At 39.5% G+C, this 21,468-nt stretch overlaps 1 protein-coding gene across 2 annotated transcripts; it reads right to left on the reverse strand.

Annotated features, from left to right (window-relative positions):
- Nucleotides 1-2,886: 2,886 nt before the first annotated feature.
- Nucleotides 2,887-15,844, reverse strand: SNRPD1 (small nuclear ribonucleoprotein D1 polypeptide). Of its 2 annotated transcripts, none has more exons than XM_032859784.1 (4): nucleotides 15,768-15,844; nucleotides 7,912-7,988; nucleotides 6,196-6,387; nucleotides 2,887-3,112 (listed from the first exon to the last, which is right to left on the reverse strand). In XM_032859784.1, the coding sequence occupies exons 1-4, from the start codon at nucleotides 15,779-15,781 to the stop codon at nucleotides 3,036-3,038; spliced, it is 360 nt and encodes a 119-aa protein (XP_032715675.1). In that variant the 5' UTR covers nucleotides 15,782-15,844; the 3' UTR covers nucleotides 2,887-3,035. The 2 variants fall into 2 exon arrangements, with proteins under 2 accessions (XP_032715675.1, XP_032715673.1); XM_032859782.1 differs by lacking the exon at nucleotides 15,768-15,844 and adding an exon at nucleotides 8,584-8,606.
- Nucleotides 15,845-21,468: the final 5,624 nt, after the last annotated feature.

Raw genomic sequence — 21,468 nt, forward strand, 5'->3', positions numbered from 1 at the left:
AGAGACCTTGGTGTTATTTTTGTAAAATCAATCACTATTATACACTAACTTTATCCAAAATATAAGAAATACATAAGCAAAACTTTAAACCTTTACTGAAAAACTTCAGAAAAAATGGAACAGTACCATGTTCTTACACAGAAAATAGTAAATAGTCCAAAATTTATCTTCCTTTACAAAAGTGTACCTTATTTGTGGATTCATGAGAATTTTCACATTAAATAATGAAGACCAATATTAGACATTCTTTTCTGTTGTTTTAATTGAAATGTCTTTGGAAAATGTCTCCTATTCATTTAAGATAGTTTCTTCATCATGTTAAGGACCTATCTTTTGGTTTAGGTTTTCAGGAATAAATGCTGTATGTTAACTAAGTATTATTCTGACATCTGTTATAGCTGATCATGTTAATTTTGACTGCTGCTTGTATTAATATATTTCAAAATACTAAGCCATCTTGCATAATCCAACATAATTCCAACAGATTAAAACAAACTATGAAATGTCATTTTCTATTATTTCCCTTTTGATTTTCTACCTAAACTCACATTTCATCAAGAAAACTAAATTCCACATATAAAATTTAAAGCTTTGAAATATTACCACATATGTGCAAAATGCAGTAACATTAAGTTCCTGTATACTTTTGGGGGGAAAGAAGACAGGGAAGTGCATCACAGCTTGGTCTGTATTCTATTCCCACTGCAGTGCTTCCCTCATAGTTAATGATGGCAATCAGTTCAAACAGCTTTCTTTTCATATTAAAATGAAATAATGACCTCTAGAATAAACACATCCCCCCCCCCCAAAGAAAGCATGCATGCAAGTGCATGCACCAGGGAAGAGTGAGGGACAGAAGAGGGAAAATTCTTTTTTTTTAAAGATTTTATTTATTCATTTGAGAGAGAGTGACAGAGTGTGAACAGTGGGGAGAAGCAGAAGGAGAAGCAGACTCCGAGCCAGGAGCCCAACATGGGGCTCGATCGCAGGACCTGGAGATCATGACCTGAGCCAAAGGCAGACACTTAACAATCTGAGCCACGCAGGTGCCCTGAGAGGGAGAATATTAAGCAGACTCCACGCCAGCACAGAGCCCAACATGGGGCTTCATCTCACAGCCCTGAGATCATGACCTGAACCAAAATTAAGAGTTGGATGCTTGGGCACCTGGGTGCCTCAGTGGGTTAAGCCTCTGCCTTCGGCTCAGGTCATGATCTCAGAGTCCTGGGATGGAGCCCCGCATCAGGCTCTGCTCAGCAGGGAGCCTGCTTCCCTTCCTCTCTCTGCCTGCCTCTCTGTCTACTTGCGGTCTCTCTGTGTCAAATAAATAAGTAAAAATCTTAAAAAAACAAACAAACAAAAAAAGAGTTAGGTGCATAACTGACTGAGCCACACAGGCACCCCAGGAATAAACACAATTTAGTACTGACTGTGCTTAGTCTCTTTAAAATGTGTTTTTAGACTCATCACACTGGAAACATCTGGATGTTAAAATTTTCACAATAAAAGTTAAAAATCTTTTATGTTACTTTGGCATTTGACTTAAAATCAAAATGAACTGCCAATACAAACTGTTTTTAAAGCAGACAAGATATCATGAAGTGCTCTTTATCACTAGAGCATTCACAATTTGCAATAACCTACTCACATTTAACTCTGCTTCCCTTTTAGCCTGTAAGCTCCATGAAGGCAGAAGTCAACTCATGGTTATTCACGTGTGCAAAATCTGTTCTGTCTGCCTTAAAAGTCTGCTCTCTACCCTGTCATTGATCTGAGGATGAAAAAGATTGAGACACAGCACACACAAATGCACATGCTATCTCTAAATTTATGTAACTCTTTACTGGAGCCTAAACCTTTTAAGATAATCTTTGCAGAAAATTACCTTCATATTTAAAAAACAAAAACCCTATGTACATGATTAAATGTAAATACAGATTTATTTAGTTCCCCCCAATTCTCAGGTTTTTTCCTTAGCATAAAAATAAATGGCGTAGGGTGCCTGGGTGGCTCAGTGGGTTAAAGCCTCTGCCTTTGGCACAGGTCATATCTCAGGGTCCTGGGATCGAGCCCCGCATCGGGCTCTCTGCTCAGCAGGGAGCCTGCTTCCTCCTCTTTCTCTGCCTGCCTCTCTGCCTACTTGTGATCTCTCTGTCAAATAAATACATAAAATCTTTAAAAAAAATTTAAAAAAAAATAAAAAATAAATGGTGTAAGCTCTGCAAGGAACTGCATATAGTGAGAGGTATTTTTCTCTAAGCTTAACCAATTGCAATAATTTTTTTAAAAATCCTTACTAACTGGGAAAGAATCCAATTTTGCTATCAAAGTCGGTCTTTTTCTTTTTGTTCTTAAAGGACTTCTTGTAAAAGTACTTGATAAAGGAGCCACTGACAGGTACATTTCACATTAACAGGTTTTGACACAGCTCACAAATGATAATCTAGTGACTGTTATCTGCAGTTTCAACTCAAGAGAATGTAAAATTACGTTCTATTGAGACCCTTAAAAAAAAAATCATTAATGAGAACAAAGTCTAATAAGACTCCTGAACTGGAAGAAGACTATCAACTTTTACTAAATACCCAAGTCTCCATAAAATAAAACGCAGGGAAGGGGAATCAATTTTAGACACCAACCCACAGGACATTAGTTTCTGAAGTACCAAAAAGAACTTATTTCACTCATAGGTAGGTTCCACAGAATGGAATCAAAGTAAAGCAACAAAATGCATATTCAGTGCATGTGAAGTAAATAGGTATATATTCTACATACATTCATAAGAAAAAAATTTTAGTTCAAACATTAAAAGCCTTATCTAAGAATGAAATTATTCTGGATTTGCTTCGTAGTAATACTTAGCTCTTACTATGTAAATATCATGAATACAAACGAACTATTAAAATTTAATTTGACAGTCAACAGACAACTCTGTCCTACATTTATGTTTATTAAAAACTGACATAAACAAACAAAACCTGTACAAAAAATATCCCCAATCATGTATCACTTTGAAATAGTAATCTTGAGAGACATTATCGCCTAGGACCCCCTCTTCCTCTACCCCGACCACGTCCTCTTCCTCTTCCTCTTCCTCGGCCTCTTCCTGCAACTAAGAAGAGAGAAAAAGCAAAGTTAATTCTCTTCTGCACTGATTGTTACCTGGGCCACCACAAACAACATCTACAGGAAAGAAAACTTTAACCCAGCTTCTCTCAAATGTGACCTCACAGGCACCCTCCAACACATTACCATGCAGAACCAAAAACTGATGGCTTACAAAGACAATTAAAAATTTGTTCCACTTGATTTATTGAGAAATTCAGCATTTTAAAATATCACATCTCAAATTTAACACACAATAAAATCCCAATGATCTGAACCTTACACAAGATGGAAGAGATATCAACAGAACAGAACATGAACACCATGTGCTAGATTTTTTGGTTACTGAATAGGATCCAAGCAAGTTAATCCAAAGCTAAGAAAGTTCAAAGTACATTACATCAAGCCACCTTGTGACTCTTCAGAATCTTAAATCATTTGATCCAATCAAAACAAAGTATTGTCATCATTATAGCGACATCCCTGTCAGCTGGTCTCCTAAGTCTACTTAAATATTAGATGGACAGAAAACTCATTTCTCAAAAGAACCTATTTTCAGTCTTCAGAGAGCTATGAATATTAAAAAAAAAATCCTGACATGAAGTTCATGTCAGTCACATTCTAAACTTCTACCCACTGTTGCCAAACTTGTCATTCATAGAAACAGAGTAAGTCTAGGACTTTTGTTAAAATAAGGCAGCTTAACCACATTTATCTCCAATTCCTTCTGAAATACTACTCGTAACAGAAAAGGAGTAAAAACGGTAAATACCCATAAAAAAAAGGAAAGAGAAGGACAGAGGGAATACGGTGGTTGAAAAATTTCAACAATTTTTTAAAGCCAGAAAGTAGACTAACAACTGTAAATGTTAAAGAAAGAATAACTCTTAGAAGACCTATGACCTTAGAAGTCAAGGGTGAGATGAAGCAGGGGGTGGAAAACAAACAAAATGGTTGACAAACATGTGGACCAAGACTGGTCAGTCCTCTCCTCCCCACCTTGCAAAGCTAATGATTACTTCCCTGACAGGTAGGTAGGAGAGAAAATGTAAAATACATTTAAAGACACTGAGACAGAAAGGTTTTGGATCTTAAAATAACTGCAAAGTGGATAGCAACAAAAGGCAGAGAACTGAGGGGAAGGGAAAAGGGAATTAATCTAGCATTTTTCAAGCTACAGGCTACAACCTATTTTTTTTTTTTTAAAGATTTATTCATTTGAGAGAGAGAGAAAGGGAGAGAGAACACAAGCAGGTGAAGGGCAGATGGAGAAGCAGACTCGCTGCTGAGTGGGGAGCCCTGTGTGGGGCTTAATCCCAGACTCTAGGATCATGACCTGAGCCAAAGGCAGACACTTAACCAACTGAGCCACCCAGGTACCCCTAAAATTTTTTTCTTAACTAAAAGAGCATAAGAAACATATCAGGATTTGCACGTATTAAGACTAAATAATTGTTCCTGAGATTTTTGTTTCAGTTATATGCATAAATGGGCCATGATGCAAAGTATATTTCTTAGTGTGGGTGGAAAGCAAAAAAGTCTCAAAATCACTGTATCAAGTGAGCTTCTACAAAACACCCAGCCCCTTTCTCCTGCTCTGCTCCTATAATATGCTGGCTGCCAGGCATGTATTTGATAGGAATCATTTTGGGGGCGGAATGGGGGGTTGAAAAGCTCCAGAAATGATTCCAGATCCTGAAATACTGAGTCTCCTCAGTGAAGAGGCCAGCTCACTTCTAAACTACCCTACAGTGAGACTCACCAACTCAGGAGTCCAGCCTCCCCTCCCAGAAATTCTCTTCCTAGGGTTCTTGTTAAATAATAGATGGCCAAAGTATAAGATACTCAAATCAAGCCTACAACATAAAGATCAAATAAAGAGAGCAAATATGTGGGGGAGAGAGAGATATAACTTGATCAAGAAACTCTTAACTATATAAGAGAACAAACTGATGATTACCAGAGAGGAGGGGGATGGGGGATGTGTGAAATACATGATGGGGATTAAGGAGTATACTTGTCATGATGACCACCGGGCCACATATGGAATTGCTGAATCACTATGTTGTATACCTGAAACTAACATAACATTGTATGTTAACTGGAATTCAAATAAAGACTTAAAAAAACAGAAAGACCAAATAAAAAGAGAAACCCAAGAAAACAATTCCAAGTACAAAATAAAACTTAAGGAAAAATCACTAATGTCTTAAAAGTTTATATCCTATCCAGTATTTTTCAGATAGAGAACAAGATTCTATGAAAAATTATCACAGAACAGAAGGCCTGAAGATTAACTAACTATATGCTAGACTGGAAGATAAAGTCAAAAGAAATTTCTCAGAATACAGAAAAAAAAGGGAAAAAAAAAGAGAGAAAAGACTTACACAATTACTCAGAAGACCCAATTATTAAGACTTCCAACAAGAAAGAAGAAATTTATCAAAGTCATACAAGAATATTTCTTAGCTTTAAAAGGCAAGACTATCCATGTTGAAGGGGATGATTCACCAAATAGCCAAAACAACAAAATGGAGGAAAACACAGGGAGAGCAAGCAAAGACCCAATGCCAAGTCATCAAGAAATTTCAAAATAACAGGAATGAAGAGAGAAATCCCAAATCTTCCCAAGTGTACAGAGGGAGGGGGACTAGGCCAGGCAAAGGAACAAAAAATGGCTTGTCTTTAACAGCAACACCAGGAATTATTAATAAATACGATAGGCACTCAAGGCAAGTACATGGAATCAAGAAAACAAAAAAAAGTTCATAAATGTTTCTCTCTCTTAAAAAAAAAAAAAAAGATTTTATTTATTTATTTATTCACTAGAGACAGATAAAGCATGCATGAGTAGCCGCATGAGGCGGGAGAGAGAGGGAGGTAGAAGAGTCTCAAGTAAAATCTCGGCCAAGCACAAAGGCTGACACGGGGCTCAATCTCATGACCCTGAGATTACGACCTGAGCTGAAACCAAGAGTTGGATGCTTAACCAAATAAGCCACCCTGGTGCCCCACAATGTTTATATTTTGAGTAGTAGATCAAAGGATAAAAATACATTCATAAAAATGTTTATAATCCTTCAAACTTACCAGCTTCCCTTTTCTTAGATTTCACCTTTGGTTCAACATCTACAAGTAGTGTATCAAGAGGTAAACTGTCTGGTAGGATAAAATATCGAATGTTATTTCCTCGAATACTCAGTGTTTCCAGCTGTACTGGTTCTCTATTCTTCAAAGTCATTTTCACAGCTTTAAGATGGGTATTCATGCTGACATCTACACCTAGCGGGGGAAAAAAAAAAAAAAGCCAATTATTAGTATGATAAAGAAGGCAGTCAGTTTATCTATCAAGCCACAGTAAATACCATAATACAAAACAATACAAAAGAACATTTTGTTCTGCTACAGTGCAAGTTGGTTAATGAGTGAATAATGTCAGTATAAACCAGAAATCGTCCTTCAGAGGCTATCCCAGCATATTAATATTTTGCATGGTTAAGTATGCATACAGATGTGAATGCAGCAAGCCATGGAGGAACCCTAAGTGATATCTGACTCATTCCCACTGTGCCCGGGTATTCTGATTTTAGGGTTAGCAATGTTTAGGGATGGTTCTCTCACTATCTCCATAACTTCCTTATGCCTCATTCCACCAAGCTATAAGCCTTGTTTTAAATATAAAGTCCTATATGTACTATAGTATTTTCTTTGTTACCAGAAATTTAACATGTCTTTTTAACTGCTTTTTTAAAGGAAAGCTACTGTTTTTGTTAATAGTTTAACTACTAAGTTGCACAAGTTTTTAACGGTCTTCCCCACACTATTTTTCCCATTGTTTTTAGTGTGAGCTTTTACAAAATAAAGGCACAATTTTCTAGAATAAATACATGGCATTATCTTAGATATACCCAATTACTGGAGCCTTTACCAATCTAACTCAACAAATGGGATTAACTAAAGATCTAGTTAATTTCTGTTCCTAGGAAATTAGGTCAGAAAACACGAATTCTCTCAAATTTCCCAAAATCCATTCCAAATAGCAATTACACTTCCTCAGTGGCACATGGTTACTGACCATACAATATTGAAACCTCATATTGTACCAATTTCTTTTCAAAGCAATTGCTGTTGCAAACATGAGTACACTCAAATCAATCAGTTTAACATTGTATATCTCTCCTGGTTTATTCAGATGCTGGATCTTCATGTTAAAAGTTATTTATAAACTTATGATTTAAATATTTCAGAGACTGGGACCACATACTAAAATAGCGTTTTCATTCACTTGGCTCAGCAATTCTTTTGCAATTTTGCGGGGAACACCTACTACAAATGAAGAAAGGCAGCAGCCTTAAACTATACATATAGTATCATTAAAGCAGAGTTAGACATGAAAGAAAGAAAGAATGAAGGAAAATACTCTCAAATAACCCATTTCAAACATGAAAATCCCATCCTCTATCTTCAGGGACTTTACAATCTAATAGAGAACACAAAATTCTAAAAAAGAGTAAAATATACCTTGGAAGATGCAACATTCCAGGCAGAGGAATACACATAGGCAAAAAGCACAAAAGGCTTTAAAAACGAAAACAGGGTCACACACAGGATAACGTGAAGAATTCAGTTTGGTCTTCGCTTAAGTACTTAAGGTAAGGCTTAAGAAGGTCAATGAAATAATCCAAGCAAAAAGAATGAGATGTCTACTACAATAATGTTCATTAAGTCACCAAAAAAGAATTCTGGCCTTAAAGGTGGAAGAGGCAAGGGAAAAATAAAGTGCTATAAAGCTGATAATCTCCATACCTGTGATTGTTCCATGGACCTGTGTTCCATTCTTTAATTCGATGGTTACAGTTTCATGACTCAATTTCATCAAAAATCTGTTAAAACAGTGGGAATAGAGTAAAAAGTATTCACCTTTAACATTTTACATCTTTTTTAAGTCAAAGGGTGAAATTTCTAAATGTTCAAAATCTGCTATAGATGCTACCTGTATCAATTCCTAATAATAATCTGCATAACAATTTCAGCTTTCTTTGAACTATACCCTCAATATTTAAGAAGGAGCACAGTAATATCAGAAGCTGTCAGGGGCGCCTGGATGGCTCCGTTGGTTAAGCGGCTCCCTTTGGCTCAGGTCAAGATCCCAGGGCCCTGATATTGAGCCCCAGCATCAGGCTCCTTGATCAGCAGGGAGCCTGCTTCTCCTTCCCCCTCTGCCTGCTGCCCCTGCTTGTGCTCCAACAAATAAATAAAATTTAAAAAAAAAAAAAAAAAAAAAAAAGCTGTCATTGAGACATTTGATTCTCTAAACCATTATTCAGCTTAACCTCCAATCCATGCATACAGATCCTAAAATCATTATAATCCACATAATTGAAATTAAGAAATTGTATGAAAGTGGTCAAATGGTACAAACTTCCAGTTATAAGGCAAATTAAATATTAGGAATGCGACATACAACATGATGCCTATAGTTATTAATGCTACTGTATGGTATGTGCGGAAGTTACTAAGAGAGTAGATCCTGGGGGGCGGGAGGAGAGTAGATCCTGAAAGTTCATCACAAGAAAAAAACATTTTCCCCCTTCTCTTTTTTGGTATTCATACTAGATGATGTATGTTAACTAAACTTACTGTGGTAATCATTTTGCAATACACATAAGCCAAATCATTATGCTGTACACCTTAAGCTTATACTATATGTCAACTACCTCACTAAAGTACAAAGAAAAACTTATAACTGGTAGCAAAAAACTACATGCTTCCTTTATGTATAATAGACTAAAAGTCTCCCTTTCTAACCCCCCTCCATGTGTATGAGATTCTTCTAGACCATTTTATATGCACTTGTACGGTATATATGTTTTTATGTAAATTGGGTCATAATTTTATTAACTTCTATACCCTGTAATTCTCATTCAGCAGTTTAAATACACATGTATGTTTATCACAAATCCATTTACGCAAATCCTTAGCAATAATGCTACCAATCATCTAAATTAGCATCACTTCTACAGGGGAAAAAAGGAATTTGTTTTTCCCTTTTACTTGTAAGATTGAACATCTTTTTTTTTTTTTTAAAGATTTTATTTAGTTATTTGACAGACAGATAGCAAGTAGGTTTCAGAGAGGCAGGCAGAGAGAGAGAGGAGAAAGCAGGCTCCCCGCTGAGCGCTCAAGAGAGCTCGATGAGGGGGCTCAATCCCAGGACCTGAGCCGAAGGCAGAGGCTTTAACCCACTGAGCCACCCAGGCACCCTAAGATTGAACATCTTTTCATGAATATAGGAAATCTGTATTTCTTTTGTGAACTATTTACACATTTTCAATTAGGTCAAAAAAATTTTTTTTTAAATTTTCTACCAATTTTCCAAAGCCATTCAAGTTTGTGGTTTTCATTCTTAGGTTGCTAAATCTGTGAATACTTTTCAGGTATTGAACTGTTCAAGATGTTTCCCCCCGCAAGACTGTAAAAGGTCTTATTCCTTCTAGTTTTCGTTTTTAAAAGATTTTATTTGAGACACAGAGAAAGTGTGCACACACGGAATGGAGCAGAAGGAAAGGAAGAGAACCTTTTCTTTTTTTTTTTTTTTTAAGATTTTATTTATTTATTTATTTGACAGACAGAGATCACAAGTAGGCAGAGAGGCACGCAGAGAGAGAGGGAGGGAAGCAAGCTCCCTGCTGAGCAGAGAGCCCAATGCAGGGCTCGATCCCAGGACCCTGGGATCATGAACTGAGCCAAAGGCAGAGGCTTAACCCACTGAGCCACCCAGGCACCCCGGAAAGAGAATCTTAAGTAGACTCTGCACTGAGGGTGGAATCCAGTGCAGGGTTCGATCTCATGACCCTGAGATCATGACTCAGGCTGAAACCAAGAGTCAGAGGCTCAACTGACCAAGTAACCCAGATGTCCCTCTTTTACTTTTCTGTTTAGAGTTTTAACCCACTTGGAATTCAACTCTTTTCTGTGCAACATGAAGTAGAAATCTGCCTTTATTTTTTCCCTCATTTAGACAGCCAGATGCCTCAATAATGTTTACTAAATAATCCCATCCATTCCCCACCTCATCTAGTCTTTTGTTTTCCCTCAACTTATTACTCTGTAATATTTCAGAGAAAGAAAAATTGAAAGGTTCATAAATTATTAAAATGTTGCCATTTAGGAACACCTGAATGGCTCAGTGTGTTGGGCATCTGCCTTCAGCTCCAGTCATGATCCCAAGGTCCTGAAATTGAGTCCCTGTTCAAGGGGGGGAGCCTGCTTCTCCCTCTGCCTGCTGCTTTCCCTGTTTATGCTTGCTGACAAATAATAAAATCTTAAAAAAAAAAAAAAAAGTTGTCATTTATGTGGGAGTGTCCCCACACAACTTATACTTTCACTGTTACCATCTATACTTCACCATTCATTTTCTAATAAGAATATTCTCCTATATAATCATAACAACACAATCACATACAGGAAAATGAACAATAATCCTGCAATATAATCCAACGACATAGTTCTTAATTCTAACTTATAATAAATTAGAAATTTATAATTTATAGTAGAAACTTATAATACATACTTTGTACACCCTATCCTAGCATCACACTAAATGGTCATGTCAAATCACCTATTTTTCTCCCCCATTAGACTATTTCAAGGATCGAAACCTTTATATCTAATCTTGGGTGTCAAAGGCACTGGGTAACAGTTGGCTGAAATGCTTCAAAGATTAAAAGGGAAGACAGGGCATCTAGGTGGCTCAGTCTTTAAGCATCTGCCTTCAGCTCAGGTCATGATTGCAGGGTCCTGGGATGGAGCCCCACAGTGGGTTCCCTGCTCAGTGGGAAGCCTGTTTCTCCCTCTCACAGTACCCCTGCTTGTGTTCCCTCTCTTACTTCCTCTCTCTCTTTGTCAAGTAAATGAAATCTTAAAAAGGTGGGGTGGGGGTGCCTGGATGGTTCAGTTGTTAAGCGTCTGCCTTCGGCTCAGGTCATGATCCCAGGGTCCTGAGATCAAGCTCTGCATCAGGCTCCCTGCTTGGCGGGAATCCTGCTTCTACCTCTCCCACTCCCCCTGCTTGTGATCCCTCTCTAGCTGTGTCTCTTTCAAATAAATAAATAAAATCTTAAAAAAAAAAAAAAGGGAAGATAATCTTAAAAAAACACTTTTTTTAGTGGCACAGCCAGCCATCATAAAGGGGGACAGACATATCAAGTCCCAAATTTTTAAAAAAATCTGTCTTTGTATATAAAGATGCACATAGGGATGCATGGGTGGCTCAGTTGGTTGGGCATCTGCCTTCAGCTCAGGTCATGATCCCAGGGTCCTGGGATTGAGTTCTGCATCGGGCTCCTTCCTCAGTGGGGAGCCTGCTTCTCCCCTGCCTGTCACTGCCCATGCTTGTGTTCTCTCTCTCCCCACTCTCTGACAAATATATCAATAAAATCTTTAAAAAAAAAAATCCATGTATTGAATCCTTCTCATATTTGTTGTTAAGAGAATAAAGTCTCTCTTAACAAACTGTTAATGTTTTATTTCATTGGAAAAAATTCTTTATGCTCTCAATTTAATAATCACATATAACTATATTAGCTTAGAGTTTTCATCTAACAGTTTCTTTCCATTATTAAGCTTTGGTTTTTAAAAAATCTTTCATTTTAGGGCACCTGGCTGACCCAGGAAGTAGAGCATGCAACTCTTGATATTCAGGTCAGGAGTTTGAGCCCCACATTGGGCATATAGTTTACTTAATTAAAAAAAAAAACTTTTTTATTGTACCCCTCAGTAATAAGGTTTAACTTTTCTTAAAGAACATTTACTTTATTTCAGAGAGAGAGAGAGCATGTGTGCACAGAGGAAGAGGGAAATAAGCAGACTCTCCACAGAGCTGGCAACCCCATGTGGGGCTTGATCCCAGGACCGAGATCATGACCTGAACCAAAATCCAGAGTCGGACACTTAACTGACTGAGCCACTGGTGCCCCAACATTTAACTCTTATAGCAGTTCAAATCATTTGTGGAAACAGGAATGAAGTAAAAAAAGAACATTTTAATAATTAAACAATCTACCATATGGAAGTAAAAAGGAAAACCAAAGTAAGCAAAAATAGTTTCTGAAGGAATCAAAATACATTTCACCAAGTTCAAGGATGTTTCTTTGACAAATAATATTTATCATTATGTGGTAGTCCCTGTGCTTGGCAATGAGGATTAAAAATGAATGACTAGGAGCTCAAACTGTAGTGGAAAGGACAGACATAGAAGATATTTAAAGATAACTAAATTTAAAAAGCAATAGATATATGGCAGGCTTTTGCCAGGAACATAATGTAGCATGGATAGGAGGGAGTCAGAGCTTAGTGAATTTCTAGTAAGAAGTCTGTAAAGTTGGAAATACACTGCAAAAAGTGACAAGAGCAAAGATTTGGGAGTAAGAAATAGCACAACATGAAGAGAAATAGCACAAGACCCCCCAAGAGGAAAGGGCTTGCACACTGGAACAGAGCCCTGCACGGTAGTGCACAGACGGCAGCGGGGGGACCCACATTGTAGCCAGGGGAGAGGGTCCCGGCTGGAAACAGGGTGACCAGAGTTGTGCGGCAGACAGCAGATGAAGGAGGAAAGAGGGACACTACCAATGGATTATTAAGTCCCAGAAACTGAGTAGATAAGAGTTAGGTAGGTTCCTTTCAAGGATAGCCCAAGCTGTTAAAAAGCTACTGAAGGGTTTTCATCAATGAAGTGGAGCACCAGGGTCATATTCACATTGGAAGACAAGTTAGGTGGCTAGAGCAGGACATAGGTTAAAGTTACAGTTACCAAGAGACAGGAACAACAAATAGATCAATGAAACAGAATAGCATCTATAAATGAACCCACATTGATATAGTTAATTTTCTACAAGGTGCCAATGGGACTGTCAAAACAATCAGCAAAGGAAAGCCTTTCAACAAATGATGAAATCCATGGTAGGGACGCCCAGGTGGCTCAGTCGGTTACCTGGTTAACCGGCTGCCTTCGGCTCGGGTCATGATCCCAGGGTCCTGGGATCAAGTCCCATATAGGGCTCCTTGCTTGTCAGGAAGTGTGTGTCTCTCTCTCTCTCTCTCTCTCCCTCCCTCCCTCGCTCCCTCCCTCCCTCTGCTGGATACTCTGTCTGCTTGTGCTCTCTATCAAATAAATAAATAAAATCTTCAAAACAAAACAAAACAATCCATGGTAATAGGGATTTATATTCCCTAAGATAATGGAATAACTGGAAATCTATGTAGAAGAAATGACCCTGGAACCCTAACTCACACCACTTCCCAAAATTAATTTAAGATAGATCACAGGTCTACACATTAAAGTTAAAATCATAAAGCTTTTTATTTATTTTTTTAAAAGATTTTATTTATTTGATAGAGACTAGTAGGCAGAGAGGCAGGCAGAGAGAGAGGAGGAAACAGGCTCCCCGCTGAGCAGAGAGCCCGATACTGGGCTTGATCCCAGGACCCTGGGATCATGACCTGAGCTGAAGGCAGAGGCTTTAACCCACTGAGCAATCCAGGTGCCCCCAAATCATAAAGCTTTAAGAGGAAAATATAGGAGAAAACTTTGTGGTTTGAGGGTAAGTAAAAATGTGAGTACACAGAGAATAACTATAAAAGGAAAAGCTGGTAAATTAAAGCTTTCTCAAAATAAACTTCTGCTCACCAAAAGAAGTTGTTAAAGGAATGAACAAGCAAGTCAAACTGGGAGAAATTACACTGGCAGAGGACTAGTATGCAGGATATATAAAGAATTCCTACAACTCAATGCTAAACACAATCAAAACCAAACACTTCACAAAGATACATGAATTGCCAATAAGCAGGTGAAAAAGTGTTCTACATAAGTAATCATTAGGAAAATGCAAACTGAAGCCATTAACAAGACACTACTACACAAGCACTAAAATGGCTAAAATTGTGAAAACCTGGCAATTCATCAGATTATCAAGAAAGATGTTCAAGACAATTCAAAGGTCTTTATGTTTGGAGTGACAGTAAGGATGATCATGCCACCAAGCATCATACAAAAATAAGTCAACCAAAACTGCAAACCAGTTAGAAAAATACCTGTCTGTTTTCTTAGCAAAAAATACATTCTCCAGTAAAAAGAAATTTTATTTCTTCTAAGACTCAGAACAGGATTCAGTATAGCCTTTAAAATTTTCAGGAAAACTGCGTCACAACATGCACCATCTTTAAATGCAACAACCTGATTCCAAAGAGTCGGACACAAAACTTAACTGTAAGTATTCAGACAGGCAGGTATTGAGAAATTGCAAAAACATACTTTAAATTCTGGGGCGTTTCCCTCCAAATTTACAGTTCAAATAAAAATGGGCTATAAGTTAACCTAAAGCCTTCCCTATAAACTCTGAATACAGATTGAGGGTTTTATGTTACTTCAATCATCCTAGAAATTATCTGTCTTCACAAACAGAAAATTCCAAGAAGACAAGGACCCACCTTAAAAAAAAAAAAAATCCATTACCAGCATACAGTGTAACAGGTGCCCAATAATTGATTGATCTCAACTGACAAATCCTGATTGAGACAAGAGACTAGCTACACATGTAACTGTTAATCAGAAACCTCCTCTAGATTCAGGCGCTCCGCCTCAAGGAAAAACACCAAAACCATATCTATCTGCGGGAAGTTTAGAATGAATTACTCAAATCAGTAAACCAGTAGGCTCAACTAACAGATGAAGTTTAAATACAAAATAGAAAAGCGATTATCTGGGGTGCCTGGGTGGCTCAAAGCCTCTGCCTTCGGCTTGGGTCGTGATCCCAGGGTTCTGGGATCGAGCCCCACATCGGGCTCTCTGCTCTGCAGGGAACCTGCTTCTTCCTCTCTCTCTCTCTGCCTGCCTTTCTGCCTACTTGTGATCTCTGTCAAATAAATAAAATCTTAAAAAAAAAAAAAAAGCGATTATCTGCGTAATCAGCCACAGATACGTAAACTGATTCTGCCTCACGTTGGGACATTTTTTCCTGAATTAAAGTCCTATTTTGAACGAACATGTGAGTTAAGTAATCTTAACTCTAAGGAGTTATCAAAACATAAACGAAAAAAAAAAAAACCCTAATGAAATCAGATGTCCAATCCTGATTTAAAACATTTCGGAAATAGGTTTCATTATTTCCAGATAAACCGCCGTAGCTTCTAAGTACATTTTAAAAGCTCATTAATTTAATGCAATGCATACAATTTTTCTTTATACCTGCCACGTTCTTCTACACTTCGTTATATTTGCCGCTCCTCAGAGCTGCGACTGCCCAGAAAAGTAATATAGACTAGCGCACGAGTTCTAACGAAACGAACATCTTCAACTGAGAGTAGAACTTGTAAGCCTGGCGTTGCACCTTTAAGGCCTCTAAAACACTGGGTGGGAAGAAACCGCCAGGCTCTTACGTCCCCTTGTCTGAAGACACGCGGGATCCGCGCGCAATCCTGTCTGAAGCTCAAGCTCCACAGCCCGCCGCGGCGCGGCCAAAATGGGGCGGGAGCAGCGGGCGCGGGAGGCCGTTAGCAGGCCGCGCGCGCACGCGGCTTTCGCGCCTCCCGAAACTGGGCAGTCTGGCCTCCCGCTCCCGGTCCAAACCATCACAGCCCTCACCCTTGGGCTACATCCTCACCTTACGAGCTTCATCCTAGCGGCACCGTCACTGTTTCGGTGAGACCGTGCACAAAACACGACTACCGAGGTCCGAAAGACTAGGAGTATGAATGGCCGGAAACGTCTACTCCCGGGGCTCCGACGTAAAGAGCGCGAGAGGAGCGCTGCCGGCGCAAAGCGGAAACGCCTACGCCACGCTGGGCCGCACTCCCTTCCGGCTGCGTGGAACGTCACTACGGCCCCTGGCGGCTGGAGGTGTATCTTGCGAGTGCTGAGTGTTTAGAAGCTGATCCCAGAGGAAAATTCCAGTAAGGGGGGCGATTTGAGGAGATTAGATCCAAATAGTGGGCACTTCAGAACAGCCGGGATCCGTGTGTTATGCAGCAGTAGGTATACCCGTGAAGGAAGGGAAATTCTGAGAAAGCCCGAAGAATAATTCTAATTCTTCTCCAACACTAGCAATGTACCTGAAGGAAATCACTTTAGCTGATTATTTTTACTTGATTATTATTATTTTTTATGATTCTACTTATTTATTTGTCAGAGAGACAGTACAAGCAAGAGACGGCAAGCAGGTTCCCTTCCGAGCAAGGAACCCAATGTGGGACTTGCTCCCAGGACCTTAGGATCAAGATCTGAGCTGAAGGCAGATGCTTAACACATGAGCCACCTAGGCGTCCCTGTTTTTACTTTAATTCTGGTCACAAACTTCAAAAGGGTCCCCTACACTGTTGAGGGATCATGTTGTGGTTCTCTAATAAGCTCACGAACTATTTCATACCTTCTTCTTTCCCTCTGAAACCCTCTACAGTCTCTTTCTCAAATCACTCTCTGCTAATATTTCCTACTTTTAGGAAACCAGAAGCAACCTTTTCAGCTTTCCTTCCAGTTAGAAGGGTAGAAGTATTACTGCCCCTTTCAAAGGCAAATTCCTCTTCATTGTAGTCTGGATCCCATCTCTCATTTTTTCAAGAATTTCACTTCTTGGGGCGCCTGGGTGGTTCCGTGGGTTAAGCGTCTGCCTTCCGCTCAGGTCATGATCCCAGACTCCTGGGATCGAGCCCCACATCAGGTTCCCTGCTCCGTGGGAAGCCTGCTTCTCTCTCTCCCACTGCCTTTGCTTGTGTTCCCTCTGTTTCTGTCAAATAAATAAATAAAATAAAATAATTTCACTTCTTCAGTTATCTCCTAACTTGAATTATCAATTTCTCCCTCTTCACGGGATTTGAAAAAAAAAAAAGAAAGAAAGAAAGAAAAAAGACTACTGGGATGCTTAGGTGGCTCAGTCAGTTAAGTGTCGCCTTTGGCTCAGGTCATGATCCCAGAGTCCTGGAATCAAGTCCCACATCCAGCTCCTTGCTCAGCAGGAAATCTGCTTCTTCCTCTACCTTTGCCTGCCACTCCCCTGCTAATGCTCTCTTTCTCTCTCTCTGACAAATAAATAAATAAATAAAATCTTTTAAAAAATAATACAAATTTATCTTAAAGCAAAATTCTCTGATGCAGCTCCAGCTACGGCTAGATTTCTTTTCACATTAAAAACTTCTTGAATGAGTTGTCTACACTTGTTTTATCACCTCTAATTCACTCTTCAAACTCCATTGATACTGCTTTTTCTAAGGGTCATCAAAAACCTCCAAGACAAACCTTATCTTCATTTTACTCAACATTTCAGCAGCATTTAACATGAACACTACCCTTTTGAAACAGAAGCCTCTCGGCTTTCAGGATGCCCTGCTCACCTGATGCAACACTTATGCCAGTAGTTACACTTTATAGGTCTCAGATGGCTCATCCTCTACTGAGCCATTACATGTTGGAGTGCTTCAGGGTTTACCCAAGGTGTAGTCTTCTTATGGATGCTGTTGGGTCCCCCCAAAATTGGGTACCCCAATAATGGGTCCGTGATTAAAGGAGTGAGACTGATACAAAGCGAAGGTCAAGCAAAGCTTTATTTCACACCAAGCATCAGGAATCAGACCGACCATCAAACAGACCAGCCGGGGCGCCCCTACAGAGAGGACGACCCCTCCCTGCTTTCCAGACTAACTTTTATAGAGCAAAGGCCATGTGGTTGGGCCTGGCCACACACAGGTGTCCAATGAGATTGTAACACACACAGGAAACGCCACAGTGATGCTAGGTGACCAATTGCATTACAATTTACCCTAATAGACATTTGAACCAGCCTATCACACCTTGGTTAGGATTGGCACCAAAAGGCTCCCAAAGGGCGGGGGCCCATACTCCTTGGTAGCTAGGAGACAGTATGCACCCCCACTGATTGAATACCTCCACCTGGCCTGACCCACCCTTGTACTTGGACTTTGTTACCTTGACTGGTTTCCCAGACTTGCTTTTAAATAAGTTCCCCTAGGTGTGTGTGGGGGGCAAGGTCAATTTAAGCTTTACAGCAAAATGGCAGTTCCACGGGGGTGGGGCTGCTCTGACTGAATAGGCCCTTACAATACTTTCTCCTTTGACCTAGGTGATCTCCTCTAAAACCACAGCTTTAGGGGCGCCTGGGTGGCTCAGTGGGTTAAGCCTCTGCCTTCGGCTCGGGTCATGATCTCGGGGTCCTGGGATCGAGCCCCGCATCGGGCTCTCTGCTCGGCGGGGAGCCTGCTTCCTCCTCCCTCTCTGCCTGTCTCTCTGCCTACTTGTGATCTCTGTCAAATAAATAAATAAATAAAAAATATTTAAAAAAAAAAAAAAAAAAAAAAAATAAAACCACAGCTTTAAGTTGTACCTCCAGCCTGGATGTTCTCCCTGATTATCAGATGTGTAAAACAATGCTCCTCAAACTTTTAGATGCATAGGACATACCTAGGGAAACTTTAGAATGAAAATTCTGATTCAGTTGGGGTGGGGGCTGAAATGCTAGATTTCTAAAATGCTTCAGTTGTTCAAGATGCTCCTAGTCTATGAACCACAATTTGAATGGCAAGACTGTAATGTTCATTTGTTTGCTGCCTTTTCAATATCTATCCATCTCCGTATCCACACTGATGATCTGTGTGGTCCCAATGAAACTGACTCTATCCTTGGGTCAACCGTCACATACCATTATTTGTCCACAGTGGGCCTGGAATGTAAACAGATCCAGTCAGACCTTTGCAGGGAATTCTCTTTCCTGGAGTTTTATTAACAACTCCCTTAGAACCAAGAGAAGAATCAGTTTTAGGAGAGAGTTAAAAAAAAATCCATGATGATATTAATTAACCCGTGGAAATTAAGATTGAGGGGACACCTGGGTGGTTCAGTAGGCTGAGTATCCAACTGTTGATTTAGGCTCAGGTCATGATCTCAGGGTTGGGAGATGGAGTCCCGCATTTGGGCTGCACTGGGCATGGAGTCTGCTTAAGATTCTGTCTCTCCCTCTCACCCTCTCCCACCACACATATTCTTGCGTGTGCACTCTCTCTCAAAAAATTAATTAATTAATCAATTAAAATTAAAGCTGGTGGGGGATGGGTAAAAAATAAAATTAAATAAAATGAAAAACTCAGTTCCTCAGTTGCAATACTCATATTTCAAGTGTTCGAGAGCCCTATGTTGCTTTGGCTACCCTTTGCGACAGTGCAGATATAGAATATTCTTTCATCACAGAAAGTTTGATTAGTGCTACCCTGTTTATTACCATATTTGTTCCCTTCTTTTCATTTAATTGTTATTTACTTATTTATTAACTGACTTAAAAAATGTACTGTCTGGGGGCACCTGGGTGGCTCAGTGGATTGGGCCGCTGCCTTCGGCTTGGGTCATGATCTCAGAGTCCCAGGATCGAGTCCCGCGTCGGGCTCTCTGCTCAGCCGGGAGCCTGCTTCCCTCTCTCTCTCTCTCTGCCTGCCTCTCCGTCTACTTGTGATTTCTCTCTGTCAAATAAATAAAATCTTAAAAAAAAATGTACTGTCTGAAGGCAGGTTTTTTTTTTTAAGATTTTATTTATTTATTTGACAGAGAGAGACACAGCAAGAGAGGGAACACAAACAGGGGGAGTGGGAGAGGGAGAAGCAGGCTTCCTGCCGAGCTGGGAGCCTGACGCTGGGCTCGAGACCCTGAGATTGTGACCTGAGCCGAAGGCAGACGCTTAACAACTGAGCCACCCAGGAGCCCAAGGCAGGTTTTTTTTTTTTTTAAAGATTTTATTTATTTGACAAAGAGAGAGAGTGCACATGCAGGGGGAACAGCAGAAGGAGAGAGAGGGTCAGGGGGAGGAAGAAGCAAACTGTGTTCTGAGCAATGAGCCCAGTGTGAGGCTTGATCCAAGGACCCTGGGTTATGGCCTGAGCCAAAGGCAGATGCTTAACTGACTAAGCGACCCAGGCACCTCTGAAGGCAGGAATTTGTATATGTTCTATTCTTTTCTATATTCCCGGTATCTAGAATAGTAAGTTGCACACAACATGCCCTCAGTAAATAATTATGAAATAACTGATTGCCTCCCTCATTAGAATGTATGCTACATGAGGAAGGAAACCCTGTGTATACTTTTCACTACAGTATCCCTAGTACCAAACTCAGGATATTCCTTCCTGCTATCTTCAAGGCCTTTCCTACTTTGGCTCTGCCAACCTTCTTTTTTTTTTTTTTTTTTTTAAGATTTTGTTTATTTATTTGCGGGATAGCAAGAGAGAGAACGAGAGAGCACAAGTGGGGGTGGGGGGCAGGGAGAAAGAGAAACAGACTTCCTGCTGAGCAGGGAGTCTGACACCAGATTCAATCCCATGACCCCAGGATCATGACTGGAGCTGAAGGCAGATGCTTAACTGACTGACCCACCCGGCGCCCCAGCTCTGCCTACCTTTTAATCCCTTTTCCCTTCAATAATATTGGGATATTTGAATTCCAATTCAAATTTTGGGATATTTGAATTCCAATTCAAATTTTGGGATATTTGAATTCCAATTCAAATTTTGGGATATTTGAATTCCAATTCAAATATTGGGATATTTGAACTCCAATTCAAATTTTGGGATATTTGAATTCCAATTCAAATATTGGGATATTTGAATCCTGCAACTCATCAAGTTTCCTCTCCTCTCTGGACTTTTGTAATTCAATTCCTTAATCTGGGTAACACTTATTCCCTATCAAGCATGTGGGGCTAGCTTTATGACTTATAGGTGTTAGTAATGAGTGTCCCAGAAGATGGCAAATTGAAATGCCAGTATCAGTTGATTTATACTAGATTGCTGTACTCTTTCTTTGTTTTTATTTTCTAGATTGGAGGGGTTTTTTGTTTGTTTTTGTTTTAGAATTTTAACTCTCTGATAGTAACTCTCTCACACTGTTGAGAGTCTTGAAATAAAGTCAACAAGAGTGGACCAACAGAGAAAAAAGACTTTATTTAGGTGCTAGCAAAAGGATCAGTCTGAATGTAAGACTACTCCGTTGTCTGGAAGTTAGCAGAACTTTAGATTGGTCATGAGAAAGAAAAGGAACAAGGAAATGAAAATGTGATATGTGGGGCAATGCAAATCCTTCATTATTAGCTTTTAGAAGTAGATGTCGTCATGATAAGCAAGGGCAGGAAAGTACATTCTACAGTTTGGAGTTAGAAAGGAAAACCAACAATTTAAACAAGTCCAGATTACATTCACAATTTAGAATTTATCAAGAGAATTTACAAGTAGGGGCTTGTAGTTCTTGTAAGGATTGAGAAAAAGATCTTCGTAATTTACAGAACTATAATGTTGAACACCAAAATACATTATATA

The sequence above is a fragment of the Lontra canadensis genome, unplaced genomic scaffold (genome assembly GCF_010015895.1).
Source record: "Lontra canadensis isolate GAN:19392208 unplaced genomic scaffold, GSC_riverotter_1.0 scaffold17, whole genome shotgun sequence".
Classification (NCBI taxonomy): domain Eukaryota; kingdom Metazoa; phylum Chordata; class Mammalia; order Carnivora; family Mustelidae; genus Lontra; species Lontra canadensis.